General features: G+C 50.9%; 1 protein-coding gene across 2 annotated transcripts in view; it reads left to right on the forward strand.

Moving 5' to 3' along the window:
• Window positions 1–12,311, forward strand: part of SPTB (spectrin beta, erythrocytic) — an 86,404-nt gene that overhangs the window by 51,277 nt on the left and 22,816 nt on the right. For both annotated transcript variants that reach the window (XM_044229791.1, XM_044229792.1), the window contains exons 15-22: window positions 859–996; window positions 4,933–5,677; window positions 6,854–7,056; window positions 7,168–7,258; window positions 9,019–9,165; window positions 10,438–10,701; window positions 11,071–11,277; window positions 11,717–11,806. In XM_044229791.1, the coding sequence (XP_044085726.1) occupies window positions 859–996; window positions 4,933–5,677; window positions 6,854–7,056; window positions 7,168–7,258; window positions 9,019–9,165; window positions 10,438–10,701; window positions 11,071–11,277; window positions 11,717–11,806 (1,885 nt within the window). The remainder of the gene's footprint in view (window positions 1–858; window positions 997–4,932; window positions 5,678–6,853; window positions 7,057–7,167; window positions 7,259–9,018; window positions 9,166–10,437; window positions 10,702–11,070; window positions 11,278–11,716; window positions 11,807–12,311) is intronic.

The following is a 12,311-nucleotide window of genomic DNA, read 5'->3' on the forward strand; positions in this document are numbered from 1 at the left end:
ATAAAGGGGGTCTTTCTAGACAAGGTATTGAATTCCTTTTCAGCCACAGCGGTCTTTGTTCAAATGAATTGTAGTCAGAACCCCTGACATAGAGCACAGAGGAAAACAGAACTGTTGAGTGCAGGGGGAGGTGAGAAGTCAGAACCCCACCAGCTCTAGTTTTCCGTGGCAGTTTCTCAGCCACAGAACCCCAAAGGACCCCAGGGACCAGTTTCCAAAGCACAAGGCTGCAAGGCCACTCTCCTTTCCAGTACTTTCATTGTTTCTGTGCTCGGGCATGGGGGAGCATACCCCTTGTCCACGTGGCCCTCCTAAGCACAGAATCAGAGAGGTGAGGAGCATGAGATGCCGCTCCCTAGAGCATACTGAGGTGGGCCCAGGTTGGCAGAAGGAAGGGTCCACTTTCAGAACTACATTCCTCCCCCCGGCCGTGCCCCCTTCTCCTAGGACAGAGCACCTGGCTGGGGAGGGGATCCTTCAGGGCAAGGTGCCAAGGCATGGAATTAGGGCCCAAGGACAGCAGCTGTGGCCCTGGAGGTATGGCAGGTGTTCTCTGAGGTGATCAGAAGCCCCCCATACACACCTCTTCATTCCCCTCTGCCTTTCCGTTGAGCCAGTGGCCTATGGAGTAAGCAACCAGCATTTTACTAGCCTGGTCCAAGAAATCCTAAACCATGAAACTGAACCCATGAACCAGAAAATAGGGTATGTCAGCATATCTTTTTCCTTTCTGCCCCCTTACCCCGTCAAATGTGTTCTGGAGATGGAAGGAGAAAGCAAGAGTTCCACATTCCAGAGACTGGGCGGTAGGCAAAGTGCCCATGCTTCCTCCCCAGTCATCTTCTTTGTCCATATCAGGTTTGACATCCTGGACCAGGAGATGAAGACCTTGATGACGCAGATTGACGGCGTGAACCTCGCTGCCAACAGCCTGGTAGACAGCGGCCACCCGCGCAGTGGGGAAGTGAAGCAGTACCAGGACCACCTGAACGACAGGTGCGGCGTGGGTAGGGCTGGGGCTGAGGGCACCTTCTCTCAGCAACCGACTGGGGAGTGACCCCGACTTCAGGATGCCTGCCATGCACTGCCCTTTTGTCCCCTCCAAGCTCTTCTCTTTCTCATCCCCAGTCTTCTTCTGACTCTGGAGCACTAGCAACAAGGGGGAGGCCCTGCATGGTGAATGCCGCAGGGGCTGGGCACGTATCCTGGGGGCTGGAGGGGCCATTCTCAGTGCACGTGTTGTTAGAATCAGGCCATATGCTACTCATGCCACATTTCCCCCAGACATTCCTAGGCCAGGAAAATTGCTTTCTGAGAGCTCTTAAATACTGTCCATAAAAGAAAGCTCTAGCCTGTGCCAGAATGCAGCATCAATAAGGAGGATGGCTTGAATGAAGAGGAGAATTAGCAGGAAGCCTTGAGCACACTTTGTGGCTGGAACAAAAAAACAGGCCCTGAGGAGCCTTTGGAGATGGGGTGCATTTGGTCTGAGGTGTAATTGCCATGAGTTCCTCAAGGATCTCTGAGGATAGAACATGACAGCCTGTGTTCCTGTTTATTACCCAGGGCCCCGCACACACAATACCACGTGTTCACCAGCTCCTCATTGTCCCAGCCCCTTTCCCCCCACTTGTGTCTGAGCCTTGCTCTGCCCAAAGCGATCTGGGAGGTGGAGTTAGGGAAAGAGCCAGTTGTGTGGGGAAATAAAATAAAAGGAGGTCAGCACAGTAGAGAACCTCTGTAATCTGAGGTTTATGAGGAAGGGGAAGATGCTCCTTTGTTCTTCTTTGGGCTTGGAGGTAATGGCGGGGGTGGGTGGTGTTGTGTGTGTGAGTGTGTATGTGTGTGAGTGTGCAAGACAGACAGGAAGAACTTGTCAGCTGTGTATCTGACAAAATCATCTGAGAATGATCTTTACGGATCCCTAAGCTTTGTGCCATCCAAAGTGAAATATATCAGGGCACTTGCCATCCTTAGGTGAGAGAGAACTGGGGGCATGAAATAGTAAAATGGTTTTCTTAAAAGCTGAAACATACCTGAGGAGTCATCGAGTCTGGCCAAATACTCCCAGACCACTCTGTCTCACACAAACACGTCTAGGGGTGGGGATCACCCCTTCACCATGCAGCCCATCCCATTCGGAGGCAACTCCTTTGGGTTAAAAGGTTTGACCCCCTATTGAACAGAAATCTCCCTCCTTGCAGTTTGTACACCTTGGTTCTGTCCCTGCCCTTTAGAGAGATCAAAACTGATTCTAATTCTTCTTCCATGTGATAGCTCTTCAAATACTTTTTGGAACAACTGTCATTCTTCATCTTTGCCCACAGTCCTGCCTCCGAGGCTCCACTGTTCTCTGCCCCAGAGCACATTCTCCAACTCTCTGCTCCAGATCCGTCCCCTCCTTTGGGCCAGTTCAGGTTCCTCTTTTTCCCTGTGCCCGAGATGAAAAAAACTGTCTTTCCCTCTTATGTACTGGTTTAGAGCTTTACATTCTACCTTGTATTATAATTACTTTTATCCTGAAGTACTTTCCTTCTATACTATAAGCAAGTAAAAGCAGTATCGTTACTGCCCACAGTACTTTGAGCACCAAGCACGTAATTGAGCTTTCCTCTGTTTGGTATATTCTTTTCCTGGATAGCCACATGACTTACTCCCTTACATTATTCAGATCTCAGCTCCCATGTCAGCTTATTGAAGCAGACTTCACTAACCCAGTTGAACACCACTACCTCCTTCCTCCCCCAGCCCCCACGCCTCTATCTCGTTACCTCACTTTATTTTTTCATCGTGTTTGTCACCACTTGGATGAATCATGGACTTATTTATTTGTCCCTTCCCACTCAAATAAGAATAAGCACTTTGCTTTGTTTGTTGCTGCCTCCCTAGAGCCTAGAACAGTGCCTGGCACAAGGCACAGGACAGTTGCCTGATAAATGCTTAGTGAAATGAGTGAACAGGAACAAAACTGAAATATCTTCTGCCAAGCTCGGCACATAGGAATCATTCAGACACTGACTGAAGAAGTGATCGCCTTCTGCCGTGTGCACTCCAGTTGACCAATATTTTCTTTTTTAATAATCTTGGGCCCAGGACCAAACCTGAGGTTCTGAGTTGGCCTGGCCAGGGCTGACTGGAGTGGTTCTGTCAACTTGTTTTATCGGGGACACAGCACAGCATGGAGAACCATATGTAATTCCCAGCCCATGCTCTCTGTGGCCTCTGCTCGTGGCTGCAGTGAGTCCACACCTGGAAAAACCTAGAAAATCACCATGAGGCTTCTTGCACGGAGGCACAGAATTCTCCAGAACTGAAGGACTTCTCTGTCTAGGACAGAAGCTGTGAAATCTCTGAGCTCTTGCTCTTCTCTCTCCTGGTATTCCCAGGTCTCCCCTGCCTGTCTCCTACTTCTCTTCGCAGACCTGTCTAGCAGCTGTTGTCACACCTTGGGAGAACCCACAGTACACTCTCCCCAGGCCATTTGCCTAGTCCCTCAGCTTCCTTCCCCCCCGGTATTGGGGGTACAGAGAAGGGTGAGATAGCCAGGGCCCCATCCTTAAGTAGGTCACTACGGCGGCAGTGCTAGAGAGGTGCTCACTGAGATCCCGCTCAGATGGCCGCCACGAGACCCGCCCGCATCACCCTTGTCACCCTCACAGCTCCCTTAACCCTCTCTGCCTGCTGTGTGCTTTATACACAGCATTCTATATTACAGTTATTTTGTGAGCTTGTCTTAATTTTTCTCTAAATCACACACTCCAGGAGGCAAAGTCTGGCCAGGACTATATCCTCCCAAGAGCTAACATAATGCTTACACCTTGTGGGTGTTCAGGAAAGATGGGCTCAGCAAATGAGCAGTGAGCACACTCCCATGTGCTTACATGTTACGTACATATTACATGTCACTCAGAGTGAGTCCAAGGAAAGGGTCCCTGGTGGTCTTGGACCAGGGCGATGCACAGCTCTTTAGAAGAGGGTGATCGGGAGCTCTGGCCAACCCCAGACCCCAGGGCATGTGCCTTTCCTTTGCATAGTTCCTATTTCCATGCCAACCCTGCATCTGAAGGTTAAGGTTATGCTCTCCATTTCCGTTATAACCCCAGCTTCTCCCTTTCCTCTTCCCCTTCCTCCTTCATAAGGCCTGTTTTCTTTTAGAGCCAAGGTGACTTTTTTAGGCCTTGGGTACTTTGAACACAGTCTCAGGCATTTGTATGGTTCCTCTAGCAGGAACCTATGGGGCCCTATGCCCTGAAATTGTCCTTAAGTTGATAAATGTAAACTTTCTAATTATATTCAGCATTTCAAAAAATTTGAGGAAGTTCTGTTTGCCCAAAATTCAACTACCTACAGAGCCGAGCTAAGAGTCCTTTTCATTCCTTTACTTATGGTTGGAATCACATCCCTGCTTGCCCCCCGCTGATGGGAAGATCTGATTGACAGTTCATATTGTCTTGGGGAAAATTGGATAAATGAGTCTCACTCATCACAGTGTGTTGGGTAGATGATTTCTCTCAGGGTACAAGATCTATGGGGAGAGACTCCGGTGGGAATCTGGGTAAGGAGGCCCTGTGGGAAATGTTAAAGAGGGTGTCTCATTATCATATGATCTCACTGATATGAGAAATTTGAGTAACAAGACAGAGGATCTAAGGCAAAGGGAGGGAAAAATGAAACAAGACAAAACCAGAGAGGGAGACAAGCCGTAAGAGACTCTTAATCTCAGGAAACAAACTAAGAGTTTCTGGGGGGAGGGGAGGGAGGCATGGGGTGGCTGGGGCAGGGACACTGGGGAGGGTGTGTGCTATGGTGAGTGCCGTGAATTGTGTAAGACTGATGATTCACAGACCTGTATCCCTGAAGCAAATAATACATTTTATGTTAATTTTTTAAAAAGGCAAAAAAAAGAGGGTGTCTCTGTGTTTCCCTTTGCAGGTGGCAGGCATTCCAGACCATAGTGTCAGACCGGCGGAAGGCAGTGAACTCGGCCCTCCGGGTGCGAAACTACTGCGTGGATTGTGAGGAGACCAGCAAGTGGATCGAGGACAAGATGCAGGTGGTGCAGTCCATGAAGGACCTGGCAGGCATCATTGCCATCCAGCGGAAGCTGTCAGGGCTGGAGCGCGACGTGGCCGCCATCCAGGACCGTGTGGGTGCCCTGGAGCAAGAGTCGCAGCAGCTGATGGCCTCACACCCCGAGCAAGGAGAGGACATCGGCCAGTGGCAGGCATGTGTGGAGACACTGTGGCAGCAACTGCAGGAAGCCCTAAAAGAGCAGGAAGCCTCGCTGGGGGAAGCCAGCAAACTCCAGACCTTCCTGCAGAATCTGGATGACTTCCAGGCCTGGCTGTCCATGGCCCAGAAATCTGTGGCCTCCGAGGACATGCCTGAGTCTTTCCCAGAGGCCGAGCAGCTCCTACAGCAGCACGTGGCCATCAAAGACGACATTGACAGGCACCAAGAGAGCTTCCAGAAGGTCAAGGAGTCCGGGAAGAATGTGATCCGTGATCAGACAGACCCAGAGTACCTGCTCCTGCGCCAGAGGCTGGAGGGCCTGGATGCTGGCTGGGATGCCCTGTGCCGCATGTGGGAGAGCCGCAACCACTCCCTCGCCCAGTGCCTTGGCTTCCAGGAGTTCCAGAGAGATGCCAAGCAAGCTGAAGCCATCCTCAGCAATCAGGTAGGGAGAGGTATTCGGGGCTGATGGGGGGAGGGTGGTATCTCTCAGGGCAAGAGCCCGGGTGAGTCTGAATGTCCTCAGAGACCAAATCCTACTTTTTTTTTACATTTTTAAATTTTAGTTAGTTAACATACAGTGCAATATTTTTTTCAAGAGTAGAATTCAGTGATTCATCACTTACATACGACACCCAGTGCTCAACACAAGTGCTCTCTTTAATCCCCATCACCCAGCGAGCCCATCCCCCACCCCTCTCCTTCTATCAACCCTCAGCTGGTTCTTAACAGTAAGAATCTCTTATGGCTTGTTTCCCTCTCCCCTTTTTTTCTTTTCCCCTTTCCTATATGTTCATCTCTTTCTTAAATTCCACATATGAGTGAGATCATATGATATTTGTCTTTCTCTGACTGATTTTGCTTAGCATAATACCAACCAATCTTACCTAGATCCATCCACATTGTTATAAATGGCTAGAAATCATTGTTCCTCATGGCTGAGTAATATTCCATTACATACACCCACACACACACACACACCACATCTTCTTGATCCATTCCTCAGTCAATGGACATCTGGGCTCTTTCCATCGTTTGGCTGTTGGAGACGTTGCTGCTATAAACAAACATTGGGTGCGTGGATCCCTTTAGATCTGTATTTTTGTATCCTTTGGGTAAATACACAGGAATGCAATTTCTGGGTCGTAGGGCAGCTCTATTTTTAACTTTTGAGGAACCTCCATACTGTTTTCCAGAGTGGCTGCACCAGTTTGCATTCCCACCAACAGTGCAAGAAGGTTCCCTTTTCTCCTCAAATTCTAGATTCCGAGGACCCTCTCTAGCCATGAATTGGGGGGAAATCCTCTTTGTTCCTTATCACATGCCTTTTCCAGCCCTGTTTCCTAAATTGTGCCCTGTTCTTGGGTCACCTAGAGGCTGAAGAGGTGAATTTTCCCCTGAGCCATTACCCTTCCATGTGGCTTCAGGCACACAGTTCAATGGATGCCCCTGAGGTGGGGGTGGGGCCAAGGCCTAGAGCACTGCCTCTTCCTTGCACAACTCCAGGGAGCACTGTTCATGCTGAAGCCTAGATGGCTGCACAGGGTGCTTCTGCCCGGCACATGCCCTCACTGCCTTCCCAGCACGTGTCCATGCCTTGTCTGGAAACTTGCTTCAACAGGAATATACTCTGGCTCACTTGGAGCCCCCAGACTCCCTTGAAGCTGCAGAGGTTGGAATCCGGAAGTTTGAGGACTTCTTGGTATCTATGGAGAACAACCAGGATAAGGTCTTGAGTCCTGTGGACTCTGGAAACAAGCTGGTAGCTGAAGAAAACCTCTACTCAGACAAGATCCTGGAGAAGGTGCAGCTGATCGAGGACAGGTACTCTCCGCCCCCAAGGTCACGGGGCTAGAGCCAGGTAGGGCAGGTGATGTTGTACAAGGTCCCCGGGCTCCGTACTGTGGTGACAACAGCTTCTGGCTTCCCTACCAGGCACAAGAAAAACAAGGAGAAGGCCGAGGAGGCTTCTGTCATTTTGAAGGACAACTTGGAGCTCCAGCACTTCCTCCAGAACTGCCAGGAGGTGAGGCTCCAGCGGGGGGCCACCTTGCAGGGGAGTCCCTGCTAGGACCAAAGTGCCCTAGAGGTACAACAGTCATGGGGGCTGGGAGGACACCCGGCTGGCTCAGTCCGAAGAGCAGGATCAGTTGGTCTTGGGGTCATGGGTTTGAGCCCCATATTGGGGTTACAGATTACTAAAAAAAAAAAAAAAAAAACCTTGAAAGAAATTGAGAGTCTAGAATTTCATAAGGGGAGCTCTGAGGTCATCCTCTAGAATCGTGGGTTCTATAATTTTTGCCCCGAATCTACAGATTTTAATTTGCCTAGTCCAGGACACGGTTTCTCAAAGAATAGCCTGAGGGCTATCTCTATGGAAGTCCCGTGGGGCCCTGGTCAAGGCCGGCTTCAAGGACATGCCACCTGTGCATTCATCTAGGGCCTGTGCTCAGAAGGGCCTCGTGCTTGCTTTAATGCTCTGTGGTTGCCATCTTAAAATTTTTTTTTTTTTTTAGATTTTATCTATTTATTTGATAGATAGCAAGAACAGGGGAGCAGCAGGCAAAGGGCAAGGGAGAGAAGCAGACTCCCCTCCAAGCAGGAAGCCTGATGCAGCACTCGATCCCAGGACCCCGGAATCATAACCTGAGCTAAAGGCAGATGCTTAATGACTGAGCCACCCAGGCACCCCTGCCATCTTGAAATTCTTTTTGTTTTTTTGTTTTTGTTTTTTTTTTCTTTTTGTTTTTTTTAAAGACTTTATTTATTTGACAGACAGAGATCACAAGTAGGCAGAGAGGCAGGCAGAGAAAGAGGAGGAAGCAGGCTCCCTGCTGAGCAGAGCCCAGAGCCGGAGGCAGAGGCTTTAACCCACTGAGCCACCCAGGCGCCCCCATCTTGAAATTCTTAATAATTTTGAGCATTCCCATTTTGCACTGGGCCCTGCAAATTATGGAGCCACTCCTGGCACTTGTTAAATGCAAAGTCCTGGGCCCCGTTCAGGCCCAGATGAATCAAAACCTTAAGGGATGAGAGAGACAGTAGTGTTTTCAACAAGTTTCCTAGTTGGAGAGCTGACTCAGAAGGTCCTTGCTCAGCCTGGGGTGAGCTGTGCAAGGAATGTTTTTAACCCCGCACTTCTGGAGAACACATGGAGCCCCTCCATGAGTGGTACTTCTGTGTGGAATGGTGCTTTCTCTGACTTCTTTCTCTCTCCCGTCTTCATACCCCTCTCCTCTCAGCCCAAACAACTTTGTTTTTATCTGCCTCTGCCCTTGGCACCAACCAGGCTTGGTCTGCTGCCAGGACATCCTGAAAACATCGGATGCTCATCAGAGTTCTTCCCTCATTGTTAATTACAAGATCTGCCCTTGGCTTCTTCCTCAGATAACGTTTTCTCTGTGTTTATTAGTGATTTCTCACCTTACTGCCAAGGGGTGAATTTATCTATCCATTCAGTAAGCATTCCCTGAGTTCCTTCAGTAGGCCAGGCCCTGTCCTAGGTCCTGGAAAAATGGCAAGAAGCATAACTATCCCTGGTGTCACCTGCGTACACTCAACTGGGGAAGACGCTCAGGTACCGCTATTTTAGCCCTGAGACAACACAGGTTAAGTTGCTTGTGCTCAGAGTCAGGGACCCAACCTTAGAGAGTAGTACTCCGCTGTGTTCATACTTCCTCTCCTGGGCTGCCTTCCGCAGTCAGAGGTGAACAGCAGGTCCTTCCCTGAGCCCCTGGCCAAAGAGGTCCACTCAAAGACTGTTGGACTCCCTCCTTCTGTCCACAGCTCACTCTCTGGATCAATGACAAGCTGCTAACATCTCAGGATGTCTCCTATGATGACGCGAGAAACCTGCAAAACAAGTGGGCAAAGCACCAAGCCTTTATGGCAGACCTGGCTTCCCACCAGGGGTGGCTGGATAGCATCGATGCGGTAAGTGAAATGAGTGAGGTGCGCTGGGGGCTCTCTTCCCAGATGCGTGTGCCTGAGTGGGGCTTCACGCGGCGCGTGGACACCGTCTGAAGCTTACCGGACAGTATAGAACCTGGAAGTGAAACACTTCTCTAAAGAGTAGTCCAACCTTCAGAGCTCCTGCCACGTCCAGTCCTGTTAGGCCTGGTCAGAATCGGTGTGTCCTCTGGGGCACCTGAGTCTGGGGACAGTCCAGACACTGAGGAGACCTGGGTGCGTGCCTCAGCCTCTGGTGCCAGGATACCAGCTCTCTCCGTGTGCTTCCATTATCCTCACCAGGGCCCCAGCACTGTCCTGCCCGAGGGCAGGGGGACGTGGGAGATGAGCACAGTAGTCCAGGGGACCGTGGAACCTCATCGTTTGGATGGGCAAGACCACCAAGGAGTGGTCACTCACACCCCTCATAGATGGGGGACACTAAGAGGATGACCCCCTTATAACAAGCCCGCTCCAGGGCCCAAGTTAAATGTAGCTGGCATTCGATCTGGGCATCCCTCACCTTTGCTCCCCACTGCTGTGGCTGTCCCGGAGGAAGCAGGTGTAGGGTCCACACAGGGCAGCAGCCATTGTGGTCGAAGGTGCAGATTCTGAGCCAGACTGTCCGACGACTCAATCTCCCGGAGCCTCACTCTCTCCATCTGAAAAATGAGGGTAATAGCAGTACCTGTGCAAGGGAATTGTGAACATTAAACGCTTAGCATGCATAGTACTTGGCGCTTATGAGGTATGCAGTAAATATCGGCTGTTATTAGCAACATACATTCCTAGGCCCAAATCAATTACACTGTACCCACCTGAAAGGGTACATTTATGCAGGTGAAAACCGGTAAGACAAACCCAGTAACTAAAAGATACCACCGAAGACCAGTGCACAGCTGCTGGGAAGACCATTGAGAGCATAGAGTCCTTTCCATGCTGGCTGGACCTGGGTGGATCTTCTTTCTTTTTTTTCTTTTAATTAAAAAATAATTTACATCAGCTGATCCTGGTCAGCAACAACTCCCCATACTACAGTCTTCCGGAGCCCTTAGCCCCAGACCTACCCCTCCCTGTCACATCTTCTCCTGCAAATAACTCTGGGGGTGCAGAGTCAGCGGAGCCTCACCTGCATTCTAGGCACATTCTTTGCCTCCCTGACCGCCCCTCAGTTAACCCCTGGCAACTACAACCCTTGGAGGGCCACTCCAAGGTTGCTGGGCCTCAGAGGGTGAGCCCTCCTGCTTCCCCATGCAGGAAGGAAAGCAGCTGATGGAGGAGAAGACCCAGTATACAGCCCGGGTGGCCCAGAGGCTGGAAGACTTGCACCGGCTCTGGGATGAGCTTCAGGCCACCACACAGGAGAGGGCCCAGCATCTCTCAGCTGCCAGGAGCTCCTACCTGCGCTCACAGACCCATGCTGACCTCAACAAGTGGATCAGTGCTATGGAGGACCAGCTGCGGTCTGATGACCCCGGCAAGGACCTGACCAGTGTCAACCGGATGTTGGCGAAGCTGAAGGCACGTGAGTGGGTTGTAGACTGGGGATGTTGGAATAGGAGATCTTGGGGAGGGAATCTGAAACCGGAAAGTGAGAACTCCTTCTGTTCCTCTTAGTGGGACTTGAGCAAAACTGCTCAAGTTGATATCCTGGTTGATAACCCATCTCTTACCCCTTTGCAGTAGGTAAGACAGGGATCCTGGATTAAAAAAAAAAAAAATGCACAGGAAGTATAGGACAAGCACCTGTGGGAAGGCTGAGTGGGGGCATCCAGAGAGACTTCCTGGTGGAGGCGGGACCTTTAAGGATGGATAGGATATGGATGATGAAACAGACGCAGGGCTACCCAGGGGCCAAGGCTGTTACCAACATGTCCTCTTGTGTCCCAGCGTGTGGAGGACCAAGTGAACGTGCGGAAGGAGGAGTTGGGGGAGCTACTTGCCCAGGTGCCCTCGCTGGGAGAGGAGGCAGGAGACACAGACATGAGCATCGAAAGGCGGTTCCTGGACCTCCTAGAGCCCCTGGAGAGGAGGAAGAAGCAGCTGGAATCATCCCGAGCCAAGCTGCAGATCACCAGGGACTTAGAAGATGAGACGGTGAGTTGGCCGCAGACCTCTCCCCCAGGGGCCGAGCAGGCAGCTGCCATCAGGATAACTGGCTGCCGCCCAGGGCGGTTCTTAACACATGTCCAGTCCTCTCACCTCCGGATCTCAGAGCCGTTATGATAATTATATTAAATACGAAAGTAAAGCCAGTGCTTTTGGAACAGTAACTCAGTCACGGACTTTGAGACAGACAGACTTGGGTTCAAGATCCAGCTGTGTTGCCTTCCACCTGGATGACCAGAAGCAAATTATTTGGAACCTCAATTCAAAATATCTAAGTGTCCCCATCTGTAAAATGGGGACAAAACCCTGACGGGGTCTGGGAAGAGAACCAGGGAGACACGGCAGGAGAGAGCTCTGTCTGACTCTGTCTGGGGTGAGTGGTGGCCACAGTTGTCACCCGCTGAGCCCCGCCTTCTGGTCTCCACAGCTCTGGGTGGAAGAGAGGCTGCCTCTGGCCCAGTCAGCCAACTACGGCACGAATCTGCAAAACGTGCAGCTGTTAATGAAGAAGAATCAGGTGAGTCCTGCTTCATCTCGTTAGTGTCCCCACCTGCCCCCTCCCTGCCGCAGCCCTGCCCTAGCCTGCTCTGCACAGGGCGGAATGCCCAGCCCTGACCTTCAGAGGGCCAGCAACAGCAGATTATTGTTCTTGTTGGTAGCTGTGGGGCCTCGAGATCCCATAAAAAGAGAACTTTGGTGATGGCAGAGAGAATTCTAGGAAGTCCATGGCAGGGCTGGTAGGGGGGTGTCCAGATGATTTGGGAATTGGAGCCATTCAGACCCACCAGAGCATCGAGTGACTATAGGACCCTGGCCTGGGGTGTCATGTGTCCCGTGTCCTGCCTGAAAGGAAGCCCATAGCTCCTGGTTTCTTTCCTAAGACTGACTTGCCCCTCTTTCAGGACTGAGCCTGGCCTGTTGGATATCCTCAGAGCAAGTAGGCCCCGTTTCTCTGCCACGTGAGGATACTCACGGGAAGCCTTTAAACTTGGCCCCTGAGCCTATTGGAGCAACATCCGTTT

The sequence above is a fragment of the Neovison vison genome, chromosome 13 (genome assembly GCF_020171115.1).
Source record: "Neovison vison isolate M4711 chromosome 13, ASM_NN_V1, whole genome shotgun sequence".
Lineage (NCBI taxonomy): Eukaryota > Metazoa > Chordata > Mammalia > Carnivora > Mustelidae > Neogale > Neogale vison.